The sequence below is a fragment of the Carassius gibelio genome, chromosome B8 (genome assembly GCF_023724105.1).
Source record: "Carassius gibelio isolate Cgi1373 ecotype wild population from Czech Republic chromosome B8, carGib1.2-hapl.c, whole genome shotgun sequence".
Classification (NCBI taxonomy): Eukaryota; Metazoa; Chordata; class Actinopteri; order Cypriniformes; family Cyprinidae; genus Carassius; species Carassius gibelio.
Genome location: NC_068403.1, coordinates 218,529 through 245,903, shown reverse-complemented (window position 1 = coordinate 245,903; position 27,375 = coordinate 218,529). Strand labels below are relative to the sequence as shown.

Here is a 27,375-nt window from a genome sequence, read left to right as displayed (position 1 = left end):
TTATCTGAAAAAAATTCGCCGACGCAGATGTGAACTTGACCGAAAGTGTAACTCGGATTGCGCTTTACAAACACGAAAGTACAATAAATTTACATAGTGTCACTATCATTATTTTTTTATGTATTGTAATATTTAATTTATATCTTGTATTCAATTTGAACTTTCTGATCAACCAAAATATTATTTAACAGCATGGAAATCACTGATTATTGCTAAATAATTGAATAAGATTTAAAATATATTTAATATAAAAACTATGACAAACTAATAATTTTGATTTTCGTCATCTCGAATATGTTTAATGTAATTAGGCTACAAATATATCCAGTCCATTTTTATTTTATAAAGACCATTTCATTATTTGTCTCTGATTTAAAAATGAACACAAAGATTATTTTTCTTTTTTTACAAAACATTGTCTTCCAGTAAAACTTTAGCATCATATTTTAATCCAGCGGTGAAATGTAGTTTTTAAAAGATAAAGAAAAAAGTTCAAGTTTAACCAAACAACTATTATAAGGTATAAAACAGAGACCAAATAGCCTAGATATTTTAACTATGGTTAAAACTCAAAACTAAAATAATAATTATAAAAAAATGGATATTATATTTACCACGAAACATTCAAATGTCTATTCAAAAAGATAAGGCGGCCTACGTGCTCAGGTGAGAGCCGAGTAAACAGCCTGTTCACATTTAGTGGAATTAATTCGCTCCGCAGGAACAGATGTTGCAGGAACAGCCAGGTACCACTGGACAAGTAAACCTTCTCTGTCCCTGAAACTAATGGGCAGCAAATCTTTCACCACCATTTCAGCGAACAGCTTTGTCGTCTTCTCGGTTAATGCGTTGCATTTAGGTCTTACGGCAAGTGATTCAATGCTCGTCTGAGTTGCAGCTCTGTTATCGCCAGATATTTTATGTAGGTACGCATTTTAGATGATAGCGCATTGTATTTGTTGTAGATTTGTGTGACAGCTTGGCGCTACACAGCTTACCCTGAACTGTATTTTCATCGTTCTTCTCAAAGGGAAGCCAGCCATTACTACTTGACTTTGAGGCCATGCTTATCTGTCTTCTTACGTCTTTTGAGGAATCAAGTGGGAAGCTAACCAATCAGACATCAGGGCGCCGCCCAACGTGCTGCCATAATCAATCAGAAATAATAATAATAATAATAATAATTTCCATATTCGTTTACTTGATCGATCATCGCTGGCGCGGTCGAGTACTCAGTTTTATTTTTATGCTTTAACTACTTAAAAAACGGGTTGCAAACCTGTCTACATAGGATCACCTTGGTCAAGACAATAAACTATATAAAATCGCACCTTTGTAACATATCAGTCAGCATTTGAACTGCTATGTGTGTGTGTGCGAGTTTGTTTATTTAGTAGTTTTTCATATGTATCATTACATTATTCAAGTGAGCTCCAAACCAGTACCTGCATTTAAAGTTGTAATCCGACAAAAGGATGCAGCAAACCAGTGTAATTTACCTGGACTCGGTCTTGGCTGAGTTCCATCAATGTCTCCTCCATTATGACGTAAAACATAACAGCAAAAACAAGCAGTTCTGTCTCCACCTCTCCTGACAGGATTGTACTCAGGTCAGTGCTCCTCTAGCACCATTGCTATGCGACACAGCGGTAATCGGAAACACCTGGTGGTGGCATTAGGAAATCCTGCAAATGCTGAGCATCTCAAACACTTCGGAGCAGATTTGCAAAACATTTTATTCAGATCGGGAGTTTTGCGAATCATTTGAGACAGGAGGTCGGAATCATTTGGCTTGACAGATTTGATTCAGATCAGGACTCCGAATGGCGTTTTGCGAATCATTTGGCTTTGACCGAGTTCGACAAACATTTGATTCAGATCGGGACTCCTAATCGCGTTTTGCCAATCATTTGGCTTCGACAGATTTGATTCAGATCGGGACTCCAAATCGCGTTTTGGGAATCATTTGCCTTCGACCAAGTTCGCCAACAATTTGATTCAGATCGGGACTCCGAATCGCGTTTTGCGAATCATTTGGCTTCAACCGAGTTCGCCAAACATTTGATTCAGATCAGGAGTCTGGCCTATTATTAGCCCATTAATAATTACTCTCAAAATAGGACAACTGACAAAAAAGTAACAACAAAACACATTTAATAATATGTCAGATATAGGCCATAACAACGAAAAATAAATAAATAATAATAAATATTATGCTGCCCCACTTTTTCCACTTAAATTCTCAAATTCTGAGTATGGGTCACCATACTTGGCTGAATGTCACTTTCACTTTCACTATTTTGACTGCATCTGTAATTACAAACAAAAACACCTATCTTTTCAGATATTTTGTTACATAAAAAAAGTTCTAAAGATAGGAATGGTTTGTTAGAGCTTAATTTGGATCTGATCTAATTTCAACCTCTTATTTGAATATTTTGGTTTGCCATGGGGTGTGCAGACACAAACTAATGCGGGATTAGATGTAACAATGTTTTTTTGTGCCAAAATTCAAATATATTTTAAAGATATTGCTGAACATTTATTTTACCATTTAGCAAAATTATTATAAGTAGAGAATTGTACTTCTGCTGTTAGAAGGGAAAAAAAAAATCAAGTGATTGCACTGGCGCAGCATGTGCTTGCAGTTAAGCTTTGTCGGTTCATTATCATAATATAAAAACAGTAACTTTAAACACAAACACACTGCTCAGTTTTTATGTAGTAAAATCTGTACTGTTAAGCGTTATCACCTTACTGCCCTGATGTAAAACATTTTGCTTTATGTTGATATTGGAAGCGAGTGAAGTACGTACATAATATTTACAGAAAAATGTGATTTTGTGTCGAATGAGAGACCCAACTTTAGTTTGAGTTTCATTCTAGCCTAAAATGATCGTTCGTTTTGGCTTGTGAATTTACGTAGCTTCTTATATCTTTTAATTATATTTTCTAAATACTGTTAAATTTAAAGGATTTGTTGTGGAGCAAGGGGAACTTAAATAGCCTATGTTTACATTTGTTTATTATTATTATTATCATATATTTATTTGACCCTCTAACTTTAGCACTCACTATTCTAATTCTACTCTTAAAAAAAAAAAAAAAACTATAAATGACTAAATGTATTATGTTTGTAAACATTTCACGGCATAAGGACTTCATGAAATAGTGACTAATGCTGTATTTTTCTAACCACAATTTTTTTTTAAATAAAAAAAAATAAAAAATACCTTTTTTATACGGATTGTGAGTTTTAACCATGCAGCAAACCTTTTTAAATAGATTAAAATAAATAAAAACATTGTAATACTAAATTCTTACGTTACCGGTTAAAATGAGCATAGGAGGCGTTCATATCTTAATTAACCGACAGCAGCTTTTACATTTGGGTGGAGAGCGAACTTGAGTCGTGTACAGAACACTAAACTGACGGGAAAACACGCAACACAATGTAGACGCGCGTTTGTGCTGGAGTTCACACCGCGCATGATTTCTGAGGATGCAGTTATGAATCTTTTATAGAATGCGGTTGTCATGCCCGTAAATAACCGTAAGTGTTTATATGACCGTATTAAGGACTCGACTGAAAACCGTGTTCTGCTGCTGTGTGAACTGGCCTTTGTTTCGTTGTTTTGTGTTCATGGTCATCGGTTTGCAAACCAATGTGAATTCCATTAAACTCACTCAAAGTAATATCAGCGTATACCGGTCACACAGGTGTTCAGCGCTGTTGTTTGAAATGCTTTTTTTGAGCCATGGCCATATATTTATTATACAATGCCAGGTTTATTATAAATAAACTATAGCAGAGGTGAAATGCAGAAAAGAAAAAATTTAGAGATTATACAAAAAAAATTGAAAGAATAATAACAACAGAAATTAAAGTTTTATGTTTACCAACCGAGTAATTCTCTTACAGTGTGGACATCAAAATAACTAACTTAACAGGCAAAGGCACGCACGCACGCACACACACACACACACACATTATGAAAATATTATATAAATACACACATATATACGAAAATTACAGATTCATGCTGATAAAGTGTGGAAGAAGCATATAAAGTAGCTTTACGGTTGAGATGCTAACGGACTTTTTCTGAAGACACTGACCATATATAAAGTACATTTTCAATGGTAGCGTGTCATTTAAATGAAAGAAAGTTCCAGGAACACTTTTATGTAATACTTGTGTAATTTAGGGATTAATCTTACCTGAAATTAGTGAAAACAATAGCCTCCGTTCAGCTGCTTGACGGTTGAACCAAAATAAAAAAACCATGCTGCAATCACGAAAATAACGAAACATGTCCCTGCTACGAATCAATAGATTAAATTACGTGACCAAATCACGAACTGCCGTTAGACTGGGACACGCGATATAGTACGATTTAACCAATACATTAAATCGTGCGAATTAGTACGAATTCGTCTTGATGGGCTTTTATTAAATGCAATGAACAAATCGTACGAATTCATACGACCCAGCTCGTACGATATCGTACGATTTAGCCACTTGGTTAATTCGTACGAATTAGTACGAATCCGCCGTGAGATAGTGTTGGTTGAGCTGGGCCCCTGTTTCCATGGTGACGTCCTCCGCTCCAGTTCATTCACGCCCATCAAGCGTTTTCGAAATATATTTCAATATATTTAACAGTGCTTCAGATCTGATGTCTAATATATTTCTTCACTAGCTTATGTTAATGGCTTTGTGGTCCGAAATAAATGATTGTTTTTTCTGCTTAATTTGGACTAAAGCCCATCTACATCTATTTTGGGCTAAATTTGGATAAAAAAATACATTAAATGTCGCTTTTTGGGCTTAATTTGGACCAAATCCGACGGACCAAACGAAGACCAATTTTTCGCTTTTTGGTCTAAAAGAAAGCCATGACTGGCCGACTTGATTTAGACCAGAAAACGACGTCGAATGACGTCTGGTGCTGGGTGAACACCAATGAAAACGCTAATGACAAACTAATGAGTGCTAATGCAATGCAGGTGTATGGCACTCCTGGATATAAAATAAGTGAACGATCAAAATTAATTTAAGATTGATCCATAATATCAGAAATATGGTGTAAATTAAGTTATATTTTATCACTTTAAAAAACACAGAGTGATAGTAAGATAAAGATGCTAGAAAGAAATAAAACAGCTACATGGACCTATGATTAGCTACAGCAAGGCCAGCAGGGAGTAGAGTAAACACTGTCCAACAGCGACACCCGCAGTCATCGTGGAGAGCATATCTTGGGAGAAAGTATGGACCTTGCCTCATAGATATCTGCTTATCAATAAAGGGAAAGAAACAAAATTTAAGTTAATTCACAAATGTTACCCAACTAAAGCCTTTCTTAGGAAATATAAGTCAGACATTGAAGTGAGTTGCTGATTTTGTCATTCTTCTGAAGAAGACTCCTACACTGAAAAATTTTGATGACTTTTTGGTTTATTCAGTCTTATTTTCTAAGTGACTTCTCTTTTTGTTTTAATGATGCATTCTTTGGATTGTTTGAGTATTCAAAAGAGAATACTGGAAAATATAAAATAATTTATGTTTCCCCTTAGCTAAATTTGACATTCATAAACAAAAGCTTACTGGGTCTAAACCTCTTTTTTCTTTATTCAAACTTGACTTAGACAAGTATGTGGAAACTATCCAAAGTTATGTTGCTATGAAAACAGTGTCTTTTGTGTCTTCTTAAGATGTAATTTTATTACCTTGTTTTTGTTGTTGATACCCTGGCAACAAATCTGTGTGTATAATCTTTTTTTTTTTTTCTTTTTTTTTTTTCTTTTTTTTTTTAAGTGTACTGCCTTAGTATTTTAATGTTTGTATTGTCGGCACCGAAGTCCCGATCTGAATCATATGATTCGAGAACCAGAAGTCCCGATCTGAATCAAAGGATTCACAAACCCGCAATGAAGTCCAGATCTCAATCATATGATTCGTGAACCCGCATCGAAGTCCCGATCTGCATGAAATGATTCGCGAACCCGCAATGAAGTCCCGATCTGAATCATATGATTCGCAAACCCGCATCGAAGTCCCGATCTGCATGAAATGATTTGCGAACCTGCAATGAAGTCCCGATCTGAATCAAATGATTTGCAAACCCGCATCGAAGTCCCGATCTGCATGAAATGATTTGCGAACCTGCAATGAAGTCCCGATCTGAATCATATGATTCGCGAACCCGCAATGAAGTCCCGATCTGAATCATATGATTCGCGAACCCGCATCGAAGTCCCGATCTGAATCATATATGATTCGTGAACCCGCATCGAAGTCCCGATCTGAATAAAATGATTCGCGAACCAGAAGTCCCGATCTGAATCATATGATTCGCGAACCTGCATCGAAGTCCCGATCTGAATCATATGAGTCGCGAACCCACACGGAAGTTCCGATGATCCACACTCACTACGAAGATCTGAATCAAATGTTTCTTGATAAATTATCTGACGTCCCAGTCTGAATCAAATGATACTCGATACATGTTCTGAAGTTCCCATCTGAATCAAAAGATCCACAAACTCACTCCGAAGTCTCAATCTGAATCAAATGATTCTTGATACTTGTTCTGAAGTTCCCATGTGAAACAAAAGATCCACAAAGCTGATCATATTTTTAAGTAATGTTTAAAAATAGCCTATATACTTTTATTCATCAAGGATGCATTCAATTGATCAGTAAAGACATTTATAATGTTACAAAATATTTCTATTTCAAATAAATGCTGTTCTTTTTAACTTTCTGTTCATCAGAGAACACTGAGAAATCAAATGCATCAAGTTTACTAATGATATTTAACAATTTTCTGTATTTGTGACCAAATAAAAGCAAGATAAAGCTTCTTCAGAAAAAACTTCTTTCAAAAACATTAAACTAATTATAATTATTCTAAATATTGGAATAATTGGTAGACAATATATTTACTTTATTATCATGACAAGCAGACCTAATTTGTTAGGAAATAAGGAAATGTCCTAATTTGTACTTTGGTCTAAATTAAATTTCACACACTGCAAGCACTGGTTTGTTTCTGTTTACTGGAATAGCATTGTGGAGAACATACCTTGGGAGAAAGTATCGACCTTACCTCATAGATATCTGCTTACTAATAAAGGCAAGGCAAGGCAAGTCAAAGCAAGTTTATTTATATAGCACATTTCGTACACAATGGTAATTCAAAGTGCTTTACACAAAAGAAAGTAAAATAATCATGAAGAAAAATAATAACAAAAATAAAACAAGCAATTTTAAAACTTTTAAAATGATTAAAACATTTAAAAACAGTTAGAAAATGATTTTACATAAAAAAATAAAATAAAATAAAACAGTGAAAATATAGTGCAATCAGTTCGGACATTGCACAGTGCTCATTCTATAAATGCACATCTAAACAGATGAGTTTTGAGTCTAGATTTAAATGTGACTAGTGTTTTAGCACATCTGATCTCTTCTGGAAGCTGATTCCAACTGCGGGCAGCATAGTAACTAAAGGAGGACTCCCCTTGTTTTGTGTGAACCCTTGGTATTTCTAACTGACTTGATCCTAATGATCTGAGTGCTCTGTTAGGTTTATATTCAGTGAGCATATCTGCAATATATTTCGGTCCTAGGTCATTTAGTGACTTATATACGAGTAAAAGTACTTTAAAATCAATCCTAAATGTAACGTAAGGGGATGAAATGTAAATGTAAAGGGGATGAAATAACATTTAAGTTAATTCACAAAGGTTACACAAGTACCAACACCGAAGTCCCGATCCGAATCATATGATTCGCGAACCCGCACGGAAGTCCCCATCTGAATCAAAGGATCCACAAAGCTAATCATATTTTTAATAATGTTTTAAAATAGCCTATAAACTTGTATTCATCAAGGATGCATTCAATTGATCAGTAAAGACATTCATAATGTTACAAAATATTTCTATTTCAAATAAATGCTGCTCTTTTTAACTTTCTGTTCATCAGAGAACCCTGAAAAATCAAATGTATCAAGTTTACTAATAATATTTAACAATTTTCTGTATTTGTGACCAAATAAATGCAACTCTAGCAAAAAAAGCTTCTTCAGAAAAAACTTAATTCAAAAACATTAAACTAATTATAATTATTCTAAATATTGGACTGGTAGTCAATATATTTACTTTATTATTATGACAATCAGACCTAATTTGTTAGGAAATTAGGAAATGACCTAATTTGTACTTTGGTCTAAATTAAATTTCACACACTGCAAAGCGCTGGTTTGTTTCTGTAGGTTTACTGGAATAGCATTGTGGAGAACATACCTTGGGAGAAAGTATCGACCTTGCCTCATAGAGATCTGCTTAACAATAAATGGAAAGAAATAACATTTAAGTTAATTCACAAATGTTACCCAAGTACCAACAGTCCCGATCCGAATGAAAAGATTCACGAACCCGCACCGAATTCCCGATCCGAATCAAATGATTCGCGAACCCGCACAGAAGTCCCGATCCGAATCATATGATTCGCGAAACCGCACCGAATTCCTGATCTGAATCATATGATTCGCGAAACCGCACCGAAGTCCCGATCCGAATCATATGATTCGCGAAACCGCACCGAAGTCCCGATCCGAATCATATGATTCGCGAAACCGCACCGAATTCCCGATCCGAATCATATGATTCGCGAACCCGCACCGAAGTCCCAATCCGAATCATATGATTCGCGAAACCGCACCGAATTCCCGATCCGAATCAAATGATTCGCGAAACCTCACCGAAGTCCCGATCCGAATCAAATGATTCGCGAACCTGCACCGAAGTCTCGATCCGAATCAAATGATTCGCGAGCCCGCAAGTCCCGTTGCAAGTCAAATGATTCGCAAACCCGCACCAAATCCCGATTGAACAAATTATTCCCAAACCAGCACCGAAGTCCCGATCTGAATCAAATGATTCGCGAACCGGAAGTCCCGATCTGAATCAAATGATTCGCGAACCGGAAGTCCCGATCTGAATCAAATGATTCTTGATAAATGCTCAGAAGTTCCCATCTGAATCAAAAGATCCACAAACTCACTCCGAAGTCTCAATCTGAATCAAAAGATCCACAAAGCTGATCATATTTTTAAGTAATGTCTAAAAATAGCCTACATGCTTTTATTAATCAAGGATGCATTCATTTGATCAGTAAAGACATTTATAATGTTACAAAATATTTCTATTTCAAATAAATGCTGTTCTTTTTAACTTTCTGTTTATCAGAGAACCCTGAAAAATCAATTGTATCAAGTTTACTAATGATATTTAACAATTTTCTGTATTTGTGACCAAATAAATGCAACGCTAGCAGATAAAGCTTCTTCAGAAAAAAAATCTTTCAAAAACATTAAACTAATTATAATTATTCTAAATATTGGACTGATAGTCAATATATTTACTTAGGAAATGTCCTAATTTGTACTTTGGTCTAAATTAAATTAAAATTGTTTCTGTAGGTTTTGATGGTAGATAAGATATATATATATATATTCTTTTTAAATGTTTGTCACATTAAACATTCTATGTACTACAATAAACTTCATCATATGATATGTGCTCTTTATTCAAAGTACTTTTGTGTAAGGAACTGTTAGATTAAATTGCATTGAATCCAGTCTCGGTGGTCTCCAAAACCAGCGCTCATCTGACACCTAAAACGTATTACTGAAGTTTTAGCTCTGCTTGAGAGTTTGATCAAAGAAGCCAAAGAAGAGCAGAAAGCAAGAGGCAAAGTGTTGATGATAAAAACAAGCCGGGTTTATTGAAGAATCCTAATTGCTTGATTATTATTTATAACTGCATGTTTTATATCACAGAGGATTGGCCTTTGTTAAATTAAACTGCTGCACAATAAAATCCCATTATAAACGTTTAAAAAAATTTGAGATAAATCTTCTTATCTGCTATTTAATTAAACCCCGTTATCATAAGATTAAACGACAAGGATTGCTAGAGCAAGGTGAAAAATAATGCAAAATATAAAAATATAAAGAATTGTAAATATATATATATATATATATATATATATATATATATATATATATATATATATATATATATATATATATATATATATATATATATATTCATTCAGCCCGAACTAAATTTAAATTATTTGCTCATGAAAAAAAAGCACAGAATGTTCGATGGAAGAAAAAGAGATGCATGACATGGACTGTCATTGTAAAACCCTTCTCTGAGATTCCTTTAAATAAGCTGATGGTGAGTAATACGAGGGTTTATCTCTGTATTGTGTCTTGTGTGCGTCTGAGCTGACCTTGTGATGTTCTCTACACAGAAAACACGTCTGTGACAATCTTATATGTGTTCTTGTCCTTCTCTGGTCCTTCCACATCTTTCCTTCAGGTTTATATTGAAGCTGCTACAATAAAATAAGATAATGCTACTTTCTGTTTCACAATTCACAATTCAATTCAATTTTTGGTTTACATCCCATAGTTTGTATCTTTTTTCTCGCAATTCTAATTTTTTTTCAGTATCTGTAACTGATTACAATTACATTTATTTTCTAATTAAATGATGTAACTGGTTACTCCCCAACACTGGTGACATCATAGTTACTTTGTCTGCAAGTCGTGAAATTAGTCCTTAACTATTTATTTATTTATTTTACATAACTATAGTTATAGAATTTAATTAAAAAAATGTGTGCGTGCCTAATTTCATGAAATGTAACATTTTTACAGTGTTTTCTTCTTTTTTTAGATGCCCTGAATTGGTCTGTACATGAAGTTGTGGCATTAAATGTTAAACTTTAAAACTTTATTTTCTTCATCAGTTTTTTTGCTTTGTTTTCTAAAATCTTAATATCCTCAAAACTCCAAACACTCTTATTTTCAGAGAAATGTAACAAAATTAGTTTATGCTTAAAACAAGAACAACTATCCTCTGTCAGTGACGAATGATAATTCTCTTTGAATAAAAGTGATTTTTTTTCTGACCCTGTTGACAGATATTTATTTTGATTTTTGTTTAACCCTCAATTGGTCCTTGGGGTCTATATGACCCCAATCGACTTTTAATTAGTAAAAAAAAAGGGTTCCCTTCATCTCAGAGGAATAAAATTTTGTGACTTTTCCTACATTATCTATCTATACATACACAAAAAACCTGGGCTTGATTCGGTTGTTCTGAAGGTGTGTAAAAAAAAATTTAACACTTCTGGGCATTGGGGTCAATATGACCCCAATTGAAAATGAATGGGAAATGCAAAAAAACGTGTGTTTTTTTCATTTGCCCCCCCAAAAAAAACAATAAATGCAACATAAATCTGAAAATTTTCACACAGAAATTAAGGCCTGGTACTTGAGCACAAATGCAATGTAGAAAACACATGCTCACACACACACACACAAACACACACACACACAAACACACACAGGTATGCCACAGAGAGCATTTATATAGAATTTGGCAAATACGATTTGTCTAATAAAATCGGCCACACATGCAGAAAAAAAAGATATAAAGGGGTGAGACCTAATATGCGCACACACACACACACACACACACCTACACAAACACACACACACACACACATACACACACACACACACAAACACTTACACACACTCAGACAGAGACACTCTCCACTCTACACGCTCTCTCTCCCTCTCTCACACTCTCTCACTCACTCTCTTACACACACACACACACACACAAACACAAAAGACACTTACACTCACACTCACACACACACACACACACACACACACACACACACACACACACACACACACACAAAGACAAAGACACTTACACTCACACAGAGACCCAGGCACACTTGCCCTCTCTCCCTTTTTCTCTTACTCACACTTTCTCTACATCTCTCTCTCTCTCTTACACACACACACACTTACACTCACACAGACACAAAGATACATACACACACACACACACACACACACACACACACACACACACACACACAAACACACACACAGAGACCCACGCACACATGCTCTCTCTTGCCCTCTCTCTCTCTCTCTCTCTCTCTCTCTCTCTCTCACACACACACACACACACACACACACACAAAGACACTTACACACACACACACACACACAAAGTCACTTACACACACACACACACACACACACACACACACAGAGAGACACACAGGCACACATGCTCTCTCTCTCCCTCTCACTCACACTCTCTATCTCTCTCTCAAACATACACACGCACACACACACACACACACACACACACACACACACATACACACACACACACACACACACACACAAAGACACTTACACACACACACACACACACAGAAAGAGAGAGAGAGAGAGACAGAGAGAGAGAGAGAGAGAGGCATACATGCTCCCTCTCCCTCTCTAACTCACACTCACTCACAAAATGTGTATGGAATGATTATTTTATTTGTTTTACACCATGTATTTCACATATTTTTTGGTAGTTTGGTATTGCTTTTATGTTCAGTGTTCAGAATGTGATTGTAAAAAAAAAAAAAAATTTTTGTAGGCCTATACTTTTACTCCTGTTTATTTCTGGATATTGCTGTTGTTTATTTACACTTTTTTTATTTTGTTTACATTCTAAAGTTATTTTTTATTTTATTTTTTATGCATTTGAATCATTCAAATGTTCAATAATATGCAACTACAGTCTGACTCAGAGTTTTGTCCTTTAGGTGTGACCTAGGTGCCATTTATGAACAGTTGGTCACATCCAGTAAAATGAATGGCTTTCAATGGCCCTCTGCTGGTCAAAATAAGTTATTGCTTAAATACTAATCAACTTAGTTTTTTCACTAACCTCCAGATGGTAGCATTCTACACATAACACCTAGATCTATATCCAGAAACAGTTTAAATTAAATTTAGATAATAATTTAAGTGATTTTTTCATTAAAAAATGATATTTCACATGCAAGCTAATGGTGTAGTTGTGGATTTGTGTGGTAAATGGGTACAAAAGTACTTTAAATCTCCCAAAACACATCATTAATGCATAGTTGAGGAGTTAACAAAAAAAATGATATATTATTTGTATTATTGAAAATGTATATTTTTTCTACAATTATGCTTTCAATTTTGGGGTCATATTGACCCCAAAGACCAGATTGGTAAACAGGAAATGAGGACCTTTTGAGGGTTAAATCCTAAATGTTGTCAGATTTGTGGTAATGCATGATGCTTGTCATGTTTTGCTGTCATGTTTCTGTAAATGTTCTTTTGGTGTTCAGAATGTTTGAGCATGATTTATAGTACAGTAACGTCTGATCTTTATCACTATGCATTTAAAGTGATTGATGAGTTTGTTGTAATGATCTTGTTCTTGTGTTCTTTCCAGGTCTCTCCTCTGTGTTCAGCTCTTGTTCTCTGATGGTTTACTCCTCATACTCTCTGTCCTGCGCTCATCTCAGAGAAACACACGTCTGATCCTCATACACTGAAGATTAAACGTCTCCAATCAAGTGCATTCAATCGTATATTACACCGAAAGAAAATTGCTCGTACATTTCAGTGACAATGAACTGCGCAAAGTTTGAAGCTGAAACATTGAAATAGTATTTTCTGGCAAAACGGGTTTTCTAAAAATCTTTGTTTTATGTGCAACTTCAAAAATAGAGTAAAAATTGTGAAATATTATTCTAATGTAAATCAACTGTTTTCTGTGTGAATCTGTGTTAAAGTGTAATTTATTTCTGTGATGCTCCGCTGTATTTTCAGCATCATTCCTCCAGTCTTCAGTGTCACATGATCTTCAGAAATCAGAATAATATGATGATTTACTACTCAAGAAACATCTCTGATTATTATCAGTGTTGAACACAGTTCACACATTTGTGAAAACTGATGCACTTTATTTTTCAAGATTCACAGATGAACAGAAAGTTCAAAATAACAGCATTTATTTGAAATAGAAATCTTTTGCACATTATAAATGTCTTTACTGTCACTTTTGATAACTGTAATGCATTCTTTATACATTTTTTTTTAAATCATTTGAAAGGTAGTTGAATTATTTTCAGTATCATTAATAATCATCAGATTGTTTCTCAAGCAGTAAATCAGTATATTAGAATGATTCCTGAAGGTCATGTTACACTGAAGACTAAAAATTCAGCTGTGCATCACAGAAATAAATTATATTTTAAGAGATTTTCCCACAGAAACAGCTGTTTTAAATAGTAAAAACATTTAATTGTTTTACTTTATCATTAATGAAATAAACACATTCAGTGTGAGTGGAAAAAAATGCTCACTTTTGATAAATTACATGTATTCTTGATTAATGAATAAATGTATTCTTTAAAAAAATGTTTTTTATAATTGTTAAAATGATATATCTCAAATCATTTTCCATAGGAAGCTGTTGAATGTGTTTGCCGTTGTCTGGAGAAGTGAATGAAGAATCCTTGAGCTCGCTGTGTTCGGTGGAAATGATCGGCAGGAGATTGATGAAGCAGCACAAGGCTGAACTCGCTTTGTGTGTGTGTTTGAAAAGCTCTGACCCCACTGTAACGTTACACACACACACACACACACACACACACACACACACACACACAAACCAGACCATAATAACCTAAACAATAAACTTCAATGCCAGCCCACTGTCTTCAACAATCTAATGTATTCTGAGGGGTCAAAAAAATATTTTGATGCAAATGTAGAAAGGCCTAAAGTGAAAATGTACTTGATGTTCTCAGGGAATGACGAACTTTGCAAGCAGCTCAACAACATTTCCATTTAGTGAATGTGCAGCATTTGATTATGAGCATTATTAAAGCACTGCTTCTGAATAAGGTGAGTGATCTCTGTGCTGTCTGATTAGGCCTCGTTTGTGTCGGGACGCTGATGAGTTTATTATCACTCATATTCTCAGATTTACAGACGCGATGCTCCTCAAAGCACGTCTGACTTCTCCAGCTGTTATTGGATGAAATTGTTCTTTTGTTGGGCTGTGTGCGCATAAACAATATGGAAATGCTGGATTATATTAGTGTTTGTGAGCTCTGAATACTGAGCAGGCATTTCTGCTGTTTAGTCCTGCGTTCAGATGAATCTCATATCTCTTATTTCTCAGCTTTGACCTTGCACCCGCTCGTATACACATTAACCCCTTCAGTCCCGAGACAGACACGCCACGAGTCACTTACCATTTAGATTCGTTTTATTTATATGTGTAGAATTGGTTTTAATTCAATTTATAATATATAAAAAATATATTTTAAATATAGATTTGAATAGAGATAAAATTTTTAACACAAAATTTAAACTAATAAAAATATTATCAAATTAAATATATATATATATATATATATATATATATATATATATATATATATATATATATATATATATATATACATATATATATATATGAACTTAAACCATTAAATGAAAATTAAGTCAAGTGGGAAAATGAACATACATATTGAAAAAATTAAATAAATAAAGTAAAAAAAATATATTCTTGATAGTAACTAAAATTAACTGAAATAAAAAATAATAAAATGTAATTTTTAAAAAAGTGAAAACCATTGAAAAAAATAAAAATCACACACAAAAAAATTACTAAACCTTTCACAAGAATGTAAAAATAAACCGGAAAGTATAAAAATAAACGCTTATAATAATAATATAATTTTTAATGTATTGATGTAAAATAAAATAAAATATTTATTAATAAAAAACTATTTTTAGTAAAAAAATTTACATTTATTACACTTAATAAATGTGTTTTTATTTAACATTTTCTTATTACAATCAGTGCAAGAAGTATATATTTAAATATGACGTCTTCATAGCAGCAAAACAGCAATATTATATTAACCCTCTGATGAATAGCTGTTCACACTGTGACCTTTGACCTTTACCCAAAGGACTGTCTCCTGTGAAGATGATGGATGTGTAACTCATGTTGGAACAAAAGACTGAGAGTAATTATTCAATTCTAGTTTCTGAGGTAATAATACACATTTAGGACTGAATTCATGCATCAGACGGCTGATGTTGCTCAAACACGTTCTTGAAGGTGAAGGTGTAAATTATTTTGTCAGGATCAGTTTGTCAAATGATGTTGTTCAGCCGAATTTTCATTAAACGTCACTCTTCATAATTTTTCAAGTGGAAATATGATGTTCTGAACAGAGTTTATTAGAGTAACTGAAAGTAAAATTAATACCATTAAATAAGTTCTTATTGGAAAATAAAATTAACTGAAATAAAACCAAATAAAGCTTAACATGCCTAAATGAACTTAAACTATATAGACATATTGAAATAAATAGATACTAAAAATTATACTAAATAACATGAAAGCAAAAAAATAATAATAATAATAATTTTATGCCGTTCTATGTTTTTTATATTTTGATATACACTTTTTTTCTTTTCTTTTCATAAAGGTTATCTTTATGTACTAAAGTAAATAAACTGAAATAAAATTTATTAAATGTAGAGTTTTTTGAAGTGAAAACTAATGAAAAAAATAAATAGAACACACACACAACAAAATTACTAAACCTTTCATAAAAACATAAAAAACACATACAAATTATTACTATAAATGAATGTTAAGTGAAATAAAAAAAATAATAAAAAAAATTAATAAAAAAATACAAAATAAAATAAAAAGTAAGCTGATATTTTTTCTAAAATACAGAACGTGTGTAAAACATTAAACCATTTCAAAAGTGTTTTCATTACCCAAGATACCAACAAAAAGAAAGAAAAGTCAAATGTCTGAATAAATCATCTCTCCATTGATGTCTGGTTTGTTAGGAGGACAATATTTGGAAATCTGGAATCTGAGGGAGCAAAAACATCTAAAAATTTAGAAAATCATCTTTAAAGTTGTTCAGATGAAGTTCTTAGTAATGCATATTACTAATCAAAAGTAAAGTTTTGATATATTTACAGTAGGAGATTTACTAAATATCTTCATGGAACATGATCTTTACTTAATATCCTAATGATATTTGGCATAAAAGAGAAATGTATAATTTTGATTCATACAATGAATTGTTGACTATCGCTACAAAGTCAAACTTAAGACTGCTTTTTGTGCTCCAGGGACACATATAGACATATTTAACAAAAACTATAATAATTCAAAAGAGCAAATGGCAGATATGAGAGTGTAAACTAACTGAAAGTGTTGTTAGTAATGAGAGTGGAGCAGCGGTGATGAGGAGGAGCTCTTCTGGTGCTGATGCTGCAGCTCTATATAAGCGTCCGAGAGCATCCGAGCATCAGTGTGTGTCGAGATGTCCGACTCTCTGCTGCCCACCTGTGTCCTCTGTCTGCTGGCGCTCTCATCCGCCTGCTACATCCAGAACTGCCCTCGAGGAGGCAAGAGATCCCCTCCAGAGCCCGTCAGACAGGTACAGACCAGACCTTCAGCACCAACACTGACCACATTCACTGAGGCTTTACAAGACGTTTGACACACTTCAGAATGTCTTTTATCTCAAGTTCATCTGTTAGACTTCCTGCAGCGAAATGTTTTCTTTAAATGAGCTGAAACATTCATATTCACATATTCAAAATTATAGCATGCACTATTCACAGCAAAATATTCATTAATATTTAATGTATTACAGCATCTGTTTCATGTTTCACTCTTGTATTTACTGTATATTTACTAAAACTAAAACCATAAAATTTATGTTTTGTTACTTGGAATAAAATTTAACTTTTTCTGAAAATAGAATAAATTATTTTTATTTTAATTTCAGCTACTTGCACAGGGAAACATTTCTAAGATATATTTAGTTTAACTTAATGCATTAAAATAATACAATTTTAAATAAAATTAATAAAAAATTGTGTGACATTTAAAAAATAATAAAAAAATAATGAAAAATGTATTCAATAACAGCCAGGGACGGATTGGCAATCGGGAATACCGGGAACAATCCCGAACGGCCGGTCCATTTCAGGCCGAATCGGCCGGTGGTCAAATTTTTTATTATTATTTTTTATTATTATTATTTATTTTATATGATACGCTACCGTACCGGCCTGTGGCCGGCCGCTCAGCTGAAGCGGAACGCAGCAGTGTCTGTCTGTGTGTGTGTTTCAGACTGGGCCAAACCAATACTTCCAATCTTAAGGGGGGATACGAGCGGCCCCTCCCAACTTGGACTGATCCTCGTATTTCCTGACATCCGATTGGCTCAAAGGCGCCGATCAAAGGAGTTTACTTGGTTAGGTTTGAGTTTGTGTGAATGCAACAGAGACAGACGGTAAAAATGGCGAAACGAAGGAAAGAAGAGAAAGAAATGGGTGGGGCCGAACAAATAAGAATGAAAAAGAAAAAAATGTTGGCACAAGAGGCAGCTAAATGTGCCAAATTAACGGCATTATTATATTAACAAATTATTCCGCACTGAAAAGGGTGCTGTGGCAGGAGGTGCAGATGAGGAAGGACCCAGCAGCATGGATAGGACAGGTGCACGATTAGGCCGGCGAGCGGCGGCGACACGCTGGCTGGCTGACTGTGCGTGAGCGAGGCGTTTCTTTTGAGTGTAAGCTGTGTGGTGTTTGCGTAGCGTTTTCCATGTCTTTGCCTGGTCTTTGCACACCAGAAACGTGTCTGACGCAGCGCTGCTGCTAGGTGACATTATATGATAAGACTCTGGTAAAAAAAAAAAAAAAAAGCCTCTGGTGATACATTTGTTTAAATTACATGATTTATATCTTCATTTATGTCAAAACCTAGAGACTCTCAAATATCAAAATGTAATTTATTAATATTTATTTGTGTCAAAATGACAAACATCTTTTCCTATTCTAATTTGGCTGGAAATGCTTCCAATTTTATTTGACCACTTAAATATACAAATATGAATACAGTATTCTGTGTCATACATTAAAAATACATAAATAGTCAGGGATGCATGACACAATAAAGCCCAAAGACTTAAATAAAGCCCAAAGACTTATACCCCGAGGAGGAGGAGGAGGAGCAGCAGCAGCAGGAAGAGAGAGGAGGAGGAGGAGAAGAGAGGAATAGGAGCAGCAGCAGGAGAGAGGAGGAGAAGGAGCAGCAGGAGGAGAAGAGCAGGAAACAGACAGGTAGAGGGGCAGTGTGCAGGGCTGGGTAGGCAATCATATTAGGAATATCAATCAAAGCTTTATTAAGAACACGCACACAAAAATAGAAAAATACAGCACAATGTTACATATTTACATAAAGGATAAAATGCCAATAGTTCCACATACTAGATAATAACCTGACTGAAGCACAGATTGAATTAGAAAATGTATTATTCTTTGTCATATTTATTACTCATGTTCTTCTCATGCATATGTTATGTAGCTGTACAATCAGTAAGCAGAGACAGGGTCCAGCACAGGGAAAGCTGAGGCAGGGAGAGTTGAAAGTGAGTACACACACACACACACACACTCTCTATTGTATGGGACTGCATTGTAGTTTTTGAGTATGAGTGGGTGTGAGTATTTGTAACTATTTTATCACTCCGACTGACTGTACACATGACATGCTGGTAGTTCGCAGTATACTGTGTGACTTATGTGTTTGAGATTAGGTTTTGCTGACCTGGTTGTGTTCAGTGCAGTGGACTTGCTTATACAACCTGAGGGGGCAGGTGTTATCCTAAAGTTTCTTGAAGGTCTTCAGCGTAATCTGATTGTCTTTATACCATAAAAACACTATTAGAATGAAAATAACTGCAAAAAATCCTGCTCGTGCACCAAGGGCACTCGCGTAAAAGGCCTCTCCGTCGTAAAGTCCCGGGCTGAATTTCAGTCCCAGTACATCCCTGATAACAGCCAAACATAAAATATGGAACATAAAAGAAGATCATTTGAGAAACATCTCCTTTGTTCATGCATTGAAACTCATTACTCATTAGAAACTCTTTATCGAAATATCCCTTTAATGTTTTTATTATTAATAGTATTATTATCATTGTTAATGATACTTTAAATAAGAAACTAAATCTGCCAGGAGATGGCGGAAAATGTCTTTATTCGATTCGTTCAAACGACTGATTCATTCAGGAATGAAGTAAACGGCTCTCTTTATGAACGGCTTTGAATCATTGATTCACTCGATTCGTTCAAAATTATTTTGATTAATTCAGAAACTAAACACCACTTGCTCAGAGATACACAAACGTTCTGCTGTGGCTTTAAAGTTAACTATGCAAAACAAAAAACAACATAATAATAATATTGTGATTAAAATATAACACAACATCAACTTTTATTAACTGAAATGTAGTTTAAAATCATGTTTAAAGCTGCAATCCGTAACTTTTGGCGCTCTAGCGGTTAATGAACAGAACTGCGTGAGTCTCGCGGAGGAACATTGTAGCCGGAACTACTTCTCTATGTTTAAGTCAATGGCGAATCACACAGGTATTGTGCTCCTCCGAATCCAGTCTAAATAGTCCGAATATTTACACTTATTAAAGGTGTACAGTAGTGATTCAGGACAAGCAAAAAACAGAGTTTGGAAAATTGATACATGGTGTACTCGCTTATGATAGAAATTGTTAACACAAAAAAGTCACGGACTGCAGTGATATTCATAACAAACAGTACTCGTGTAATACTCCTCTCACTGCTTCATGATATAATTATGAGGCATATATACATACGGGGAATTTCTGCACCAACATTTTGATTTTTTGGGCATAACTGCATTTATGGAGTTGTTGCTCTTCATTATATTTGTCAGCTGTATGTATATGTACTATATGTATATATTAATATACGTATGTATACGTATATGTACTGTATATGTGTATGGACTGTATATGTACTGTATAAGTATACGTATATGTATATGTATATATGTATACGTATATGTACTGTATATGTATATGTATATGTATATGTACTGTATAAGTATATGTATATGTACTGTATATGTACTGTATAAGTATATGTATATGTGTATGTATATATGTATACGTATATGTACTGTATATGTATATGTATATGTATATGTATACGTATATGTACTGTATATGTATATGTATATGTATATGTACTGTATATGTACTGTATATGTATATGTATATGTATATGTATATGTACTGTATATGTATATGTATATGTATATGTATATGTTTATGTACTGTATATGTGTATGTGTAGTGTCCGGCGTGTGGTCCGGGGAATCAGGGCCGCTGTCTGGGCCCCAGTATCTGCTGCGGGGCCGGTCTGGGTTGTCTGCTCGGGTCTCCGGAGACGCTGAGCTGCATGGAGGAGAATCTGCAGCCGGGTCCCTGTGAGACCGAGGGGGTGTCCTGCGGGGCCCGGGGCCGATGCGCGGCTCCTGGAGTCTGCTGCGACTCTGGTGAGCAAAACATCCCATCATGTGACTTTACACACAAACTACATCTCCTCTAACGCTCTAGTGCATGTCTTCTGTTTTCCAGAGAGCTGTGTTCTGGATCCAGATTGCTCTGAAGACGTGGGATCTCATCTGACTGAAGACAGAGAGGCTCTGAAGGGTGTTTCTGGAGAAATGCTGCTGCGTTTGATTAATCTAGCCACTCGGAGACAAAGACCCTTCTGATCCAATCATTCATCCAGACATGTGTCACTCAGTGCTGTGTAAATACTGTATGTAGTAAACTGACATGAAAGTCAATCTGTTTTGCTTGTTTCTTATTTCAACGGTTTTGGTTTGAGTTTATTGACCTGTTTCTGTCCTCGTGTGAAGATAATGCAGAGATTTCTGAGAGTATTTACACAACTAACATATAATCTCCAAACCAGCTCCTAATTCCTCCAACTGTATTTCTGAGCCTGACAGATCCTGCAGATCAGGTTCGAAACCCTTTTATTAAAGAAGAACTGAGTATACAGTGTATTTAGCTTTATGCTTTAATCACTGTAAAACCCTTCAGATGATTTAAGACAGGTGTCAGAAAACCAGAGGAAGGAGTTACGTACAAAAAGAAAAGGATTTTTTTATTTTCAGATATTTTCAAATTATATATAATAATATATTAACCTACAAACCTCACTCAAAAACTGCACGTAAATTTAAAAAATAATTGTTTTCATTATTAATTGCTAACATTTTTCAATAGTCTCTGTCATATATTTCTATATAACAAAATTATGTCATTTTTCTCAGAGTTGCAAGTAAAAAAAAAAAAACTAATGTCAAAATTGTGAGATAGAAAGTGAATATTTTTTTTTCATGGCAGAAAAAAAACACAATTGCAAGATTTAAACTCAGAAACTCAATTAAACCATATATAATATATCAGTTAATTGATCCCTTTAGATGACTCGCTCCTCTGCACCCATTTTTTGACCTGAATATGATTTTAATATTCTAATAAGTGGGATTTCTTGTGAGGTTACGGGTGAAACTCCTGTAACAATATCAAGAAAGAAAGTAAAACAGACAAGCTTGAACATCCAGTGCAATTACTGAACACACCCAGAGACACGCATCTGACAGAGAAGAACAGCACAAATCAACACTCTCCTGAAGAACACTCCTAATGACAGAGTCACGCATAACCTGCAGCAAAAAGATTTCACAACCGATTTCAGAAATTGTTTTCTTTGGTGTAATTGGTGATGAGTCCGGGCAGGCCGGGCGATGGGGGCGGAACGGCATTTAAATGAGCTTTCCTCTGTTCATTCACACTCAATGCTGTTCAACCATGGAGCTCAAAGCAACGTCTGTGCTGCTGCTCGTCTGCATCACCTTCATCATCCTCACCAGCACTGAAGGTCAGAATCTGCTAAATCTCAATCATGTTTACCACTTTATGTTATTGGTGCAATCTGCAAAATGTAATACTGACTTTTATTAAATGATTAGGTTTTGCAATTTTGGGTTATGCATTTGCTGCTTTTACTTAAATCCATTAGCATTTATCTTTATAATGCTTCACACAACACAGATTCTGTTCTGCAATAGCTCTAAAAACACAAGTATTGTATGCCAAGCACATTTTTGCTCATGTGAAGAAGATATTTGTCTATATACGAAAGTACAAAGCCTCTACATTATAAATAATAGTTTAAATAAAATGCATTACGATTTGTGTCAAATGAGAGGTAGGCGAGCACAATTAATGCCTGGTACTTTCAGTTTCGTTTTGTTTTGGTTTCTTTAGGTTTATATGTATATATGTAAAATAAATAAATAAACAAATAAATAAATTGGAACTGGGAAATAAGGTTAGGCTAACTTTTCATTATCTTTTTTTAGAATAAATAAAAAACAATTGCAAACTCATTCACTGTAACTACAATATATACACTTTTTGATCTTGCAATTCTATATTACATTCTAATGAGTTTATATATCATAACTTATATTATAAATAATTTATATTGTATAAAAAATAAAGGTAATAGGAAATTGCAACTTTTTGACTCAGTTACAACTTTTCCCATCAAAACTATGAAAAAAGTCAGAATTTAGATTTTTTTTTAAAAAATCTCTTTTTATTTCATGGCAGAAACAAGCTTGCATTCCAGTCATTCTGACTCAGAGAGGATTTTTTGAGCCGAAGTCATCCACAAACAATACCTTTTTACCTCAAAAACTGAGGTGCATGAACTCAGCTCAATCGTTTTTAAAAAAGCATGATGAGAGGTTTAGTACAAGCAATTTTTGTCCAGAAATGCCAGATTAGCATAAAGTAAAGCATGTGCATTCCCTGGGATTGGAACCCATGCGGCATCTGTAAGCTCCTGTCAGTACAGTCATTTGTTTGATCGTCAGAGACACACATACCTTTAGCAGCTTGAATAGATGGTGAGTCACTGCGGCCAGTAGAGACACTGTCGTGACATGCATCTCTCTGCTTTAAGGGAACATCAGACATGCCCTCTCTATAAAACAAGACTTGTCTGTGTCCGCCCTTCTTTACTGAACTCAAATCATCCTACAGGAAGTGTGTGCTTTCTTTTTTTAAGGAGAATATTTAACTTTCATTCAACGGCAGATGTTTCTTTTGTTTCAGTGGATGCCGTTCCCAGTTGTTGTCTGAAAGTTTCAAAGCGCATCCGTAAAGACCAGATCCGTTTGGCTTACAAACATGAGATCCAGCACAGATCTGGTGTCTGTGACATCGATGCCGTGATGTGAGTGTTTAACACACAAACACAAACACAGATCAGTCCTGTGCTCCTGCTTTAACTGTGTTCACTTCTCTACAGATTATACGTCGGAAAGAAGCGAATCTGTGCTGATCCCAGAGTCTTGATTCACATGGGGATACCCAAGAGGAGTCACAAACCCAAACGGATTTAAGCAAAGACTGAATAAACATCATCATCTGTCTTATAATGCATGAATACCGGCAGTTTCAGTACTTATAGATTGCATGTTTTAAAAGTCCTTTTTTATCTCTAAAATGTATTGTATATAATCTTTGTATGCTCTGCTTTTTAATGCAATAAAATGTATTTTTCGAGTTTTGACTCTACATTGGTTGATTTTTCACATGAACCCAAACAAATAAAATAACTAATGTGAGTTAGCAAATGCTTTAAAATAAATGTTTTGTTTTAATTTTGATTAGAGCATTATATGTTTATATTCTAAACACTTTTCTGATAATATATTATTCAAGTCTTATTTTTACACACTGGTCTATTTTGGGCAGAGATTTAGAGTGAGACACCTGGGGCCTGTTTTAGTAAGGAGTTCAACCAACTCCAAGTTAAAGCTTGAACTCTGTTGACTTACTCTGAGATTGATAACCCTGAGTTTTCGGGTTCAGAACAGTTGAATTGTGTAAGTTCAGTCAACTCTGAGTAGGTTGACTCTGAGTATAGCACGAGCACCACAACTATGAAAAGCCATGATCAATGGAGCTCGGATAATACGATTCACCATGGCAACAGACGTCTGCTGTGACAAACCATCCCATCATGTGACATTACACACAAACTACATCTCCTCTATAAACATAATCTACATGTGCTCTGTTTGACAGAAACCTGACTAAAACCTGATCATTATTACATTATTTTAAATGAGTTCACCCCCCAAGATTACTGTTATAAACACGAACCACATCCAAAAGGTAAAGGGGGAGGTGTTCCTTCAATTTATATTCATGACATTATCCAGAGAAACAAATGTTAATGATAAATCCCCTTTTATGTTTGTACTGGCTACTGTATACAGGCCACCAGGGCACCATACAGACTTTATTAAAGAGTTTGGTGATTTTACATCCGAGTTAGTTCTGGCTGCAGATAAAGTTTTAATAGTTGGTGATTTTAATATCCATGTCGATAATGAAAAAGATGCACCGGGATCAGCATTTATAGACATTCTGAACTCAATTGGTGTTAGACAACATGTTTCAGGACCTACTCATTGTTGAAATCATACTCTAGATTAAATACTGTCACATGGAATTGATGTTGATGGTGTTGAAATTATGCAGAAAAGTGATGATATCTCAGATCATTATTTCGTTTTGAGCAAACTTCATATAGCCAAAATTGTAAATTCTACTACTTGTTACAAGTATGGAAGAACCATCACTTCTACCACAAAAGACTGCTTTTTAAGTTATCTTCCTGATTTATCCAAATTCCTTAGCATATCCAAAATCTTGATGATGTAACTTGATGATGTAACAGAAACAATGGACTCTCTCTTTTCTAGCATTTTAAATACAGTTGCTCCTTTACGCTTAACCCTTACGAAAAATAACCATGGTTTTATTATAGTAAAACTGTAGTAACCCATGGTTTTTTGGCGTATTGACTCCCATTTGTCAAACCACAGATTTACTACATATACCGTGGTTAAACTATGGTTAAAATAGCAAAACCATGGTTAATTTGTGGTTACCATGGTTTAACTATAGTAACCATGGTTTTTTGGTTTAATTTGTAGTAAAACCATGGTTAATTTTCATAAGGGAAGGAAGGTTAAGGAAAACAGTTTGACACCATGGTATAATGAGCATACTCGCACCCTAAAGAGAGCAGCCAGAAAAATGGAGCGCAGCTGAAGGAAAACAAAACTAGAGGTATTTCGTATTGCTTGGCGGGAAAGTAACCTATCCTACAGAAAAGCATAAAAACTGCTAGATCTGATTACTTTTAGTCTTGTTTAAAAGAAAACAAACATAACCCCAGGTATTTATTCAATATAGTGGCTAAATTAACAAAAAAATAAAGTATCAACATGTGATGATATTTCCCAATATCACAACAGTAATGACTCTATTAACTACTTTACTTCTAAAATCGATACTATTAGAGATAAAATTGCAACCATTCAGCCGACAGCTACAGTATCACAACAGACAGTGCACTATAGACCCCCTGAGGAACAGTTCCACTCATTCTCTACTATAGGAGAGGAAGAATTGTATAAACTTGTTAAATCATCTAAACCAACAACATGTATGTTAGACCCTATACCATCTAAGCTCCTAAAAGAGGTGCTTCCAGAAGTCATAGATCCTCTTCTGACTATCATTAATTCCTCATTGTCATTAGGATATGTACCAAAAACCTTAAAACTGGCTGTTATTAATCCTCTCATCAAAAAAACACAACTTGACCCCAAAGAACTAGTTAATTATAGACCAATCTCGAATCTCCCTTTTCTGTCCAAGATACTAGAAAAGGTGGAATCCTCACAATTATATTCCTTCTTAGAGAAAAATTGTATATGTGAGGATTTCCAGTCAGGATTAAGACCGTATCATAGTACTGAGACTGCTCTCCTTAGAGTTACAAATGATCTGCTCTTATCATCTGATCGTGGGTGTATCTCTCTATTAGTTTTATTGGATCTTAGTGCTGCGTTTTACACAATTGACCACAACATTCTTTTGCATAGACTTGAACACTTTGTTGGCATTAAAGCTGCGGTAGGTAACTTTTGACGCTCTAGCGGTTAATGAACAGAACTGCTTGCTCCTTGCGGAAGAACATCGTAGCCAGAACTACTTCTCTCTGTTTATGTCTATGAAGAATCACAATGGTACTGGGTTACTCCTCCGCGGTACCCCCGAAGCAATCTAAAATAGTCAGAATATAAAAACTTATTATAGGTGCACCCTAGTGATTCAGGACAAGCTAAAAACACGGTTTGGAAAATGGATTCATGGTGTACTCACTTATTATATAAATTTTTCTACATTTTGAACACAAACAAAGTTACGGACCGTTGTTTTTTTTTGGTTGTTTTTTACCGGGAGCAGATGAATTTCTGCAAATGGCAATAGGACACTGGGAGGAGCCAGAGGAGCTTGATTTTTTCACAGATTATCTGTCTCATATTCTACTTTCAGGACATAATGGCAGGTTTAACAAATATGTAAAAAATATATTTTTACAAAAG

At 34.8% G+C, this 27,375-nt stretch overlaps 6 protein-coding genes across 17 annotated transcripts in view; 4 read left to right on the top strand and 2 right to left on the bottom strand.

The window, feature by feature from the left end:
- LOC127963305 (bile acid receptor-like) overlaps positions 1 to 27,375 on the top strand; it is a 244,412-nt gene that overhangs the window by 59,844 nt on the left and 157,193 nt on the right. The window lies entirely within an intron of this gene.
- LOC127963310 (lysosomal amino acid transporter 1 homolog) overlaps positions 1 to 27,375 on the top strand; it is a 278,938-nt gene that overhangs the window by 108,186 nt on the left and 143,377 nt on the right. The gene's annotated exons all lie outside the window — the stretch shown is intronic.
- LOC127963306 (mitogen-activated protein kinase 13) overlaps positions 1 to 27,375 on the bottom strand; it is a 259,971-nt gene that overhangs the window by 214,506 nt on the left and 18,090 nt on the right. The gene's annotated exons all lie outside the window — the stretch shown is intronic.
- The window catches only part of LOC127963297 (bromodomain and PHD finger-containing protein 3), a 234,857-nt gene that overhangs the window by 203,396 nt on the left and 4,086 nt on the right, over positions 1 to 27,375 (bottom strand). The window lies entirely within an intron of this gene.
- On the top strand, positions 17,195 to 21,597 carry LOC127963315 (vasotocin-neurophysin VT 1-like). Its single transcript, XM_052563165.1, has 3 exons — positions 17,195 to 17,422; positions 21,174 to 21,375; positions 21,458 to 21,597. Exons 1-3 carry the CDS (start codon positions 17,306 to 17,308, stop codon positions 21,595 to 21,597), a joined length of 459 nt encoding a protein of 152 aa, XP_052419125.1. The 5' UTR covers positions 17,195 to 17,305.
- Positions 22,674 to 24,472, top strand: LOC127963317 (C-C motif chemokine 28-like). The gene is made up of 3 exons (XM_052563167.1): positions 22,674 to 22,775; positions 24,020 to 24,140; positions 24,216 to 24,472. The coding sequence occupies exons 1-3, from the start codon at positions 22,706 to 22,708 to the stop codon at positions 24,307 to 24,309; spliced, it is 285 nt and encodes a 94-aa protein (XP_052419127.1). The 5' UTR covers positions 22,674 to 22,705; the 3' UTR covers positions 24,310 to 24,472.

Bases quoted from the DNA above. Each gene is read 5' to 3' on its own strand.
- LOC127963315 (XM_052563165.1), top strand. From the start codon at position 17,306: ATGTCCGACTCTCTGCTGCCCACCTGTGTCCTCTGTCTGCTGGCGCTC. The intron at 17,423-21,173 runs GTACAGACCAGA...GTGTATGTGTAG, and splicing joins CTCCAGAGCCCGTCAGACAG to TGTCCGGCGTGTGGTCCGGG. The intron at 21,376-21,457 runs GTGAGCAAAACA...TCTGTTTTCCAG, and splicing joins TGGAGTCTGCTGCGACTCTG to AGAGCTGTGTTCTGGATCCA.
- LOC127963317 (XM_052563167.1), top strand. From the start codon at position 22,706: ATGGAGCTCAAAGCAACGTCTGTGCTGCTGCTCGTCTGCATCACCTTC. The intron at 22,776-24,019 runs GTCAGAATCTGC...CTTTTGTTTCAG, and splicing joins CATCCTCACCAGCACTGAAG to TGGATGCCGTTCCCAGTTGT. The intron at 24,141-24,215 runs GTGAGTGTTTAA...ACTTCTCTACAG, and splicing joins TGTGACATCGATGCCGTGAT to ATTATACGTCGGAAAGAAGC.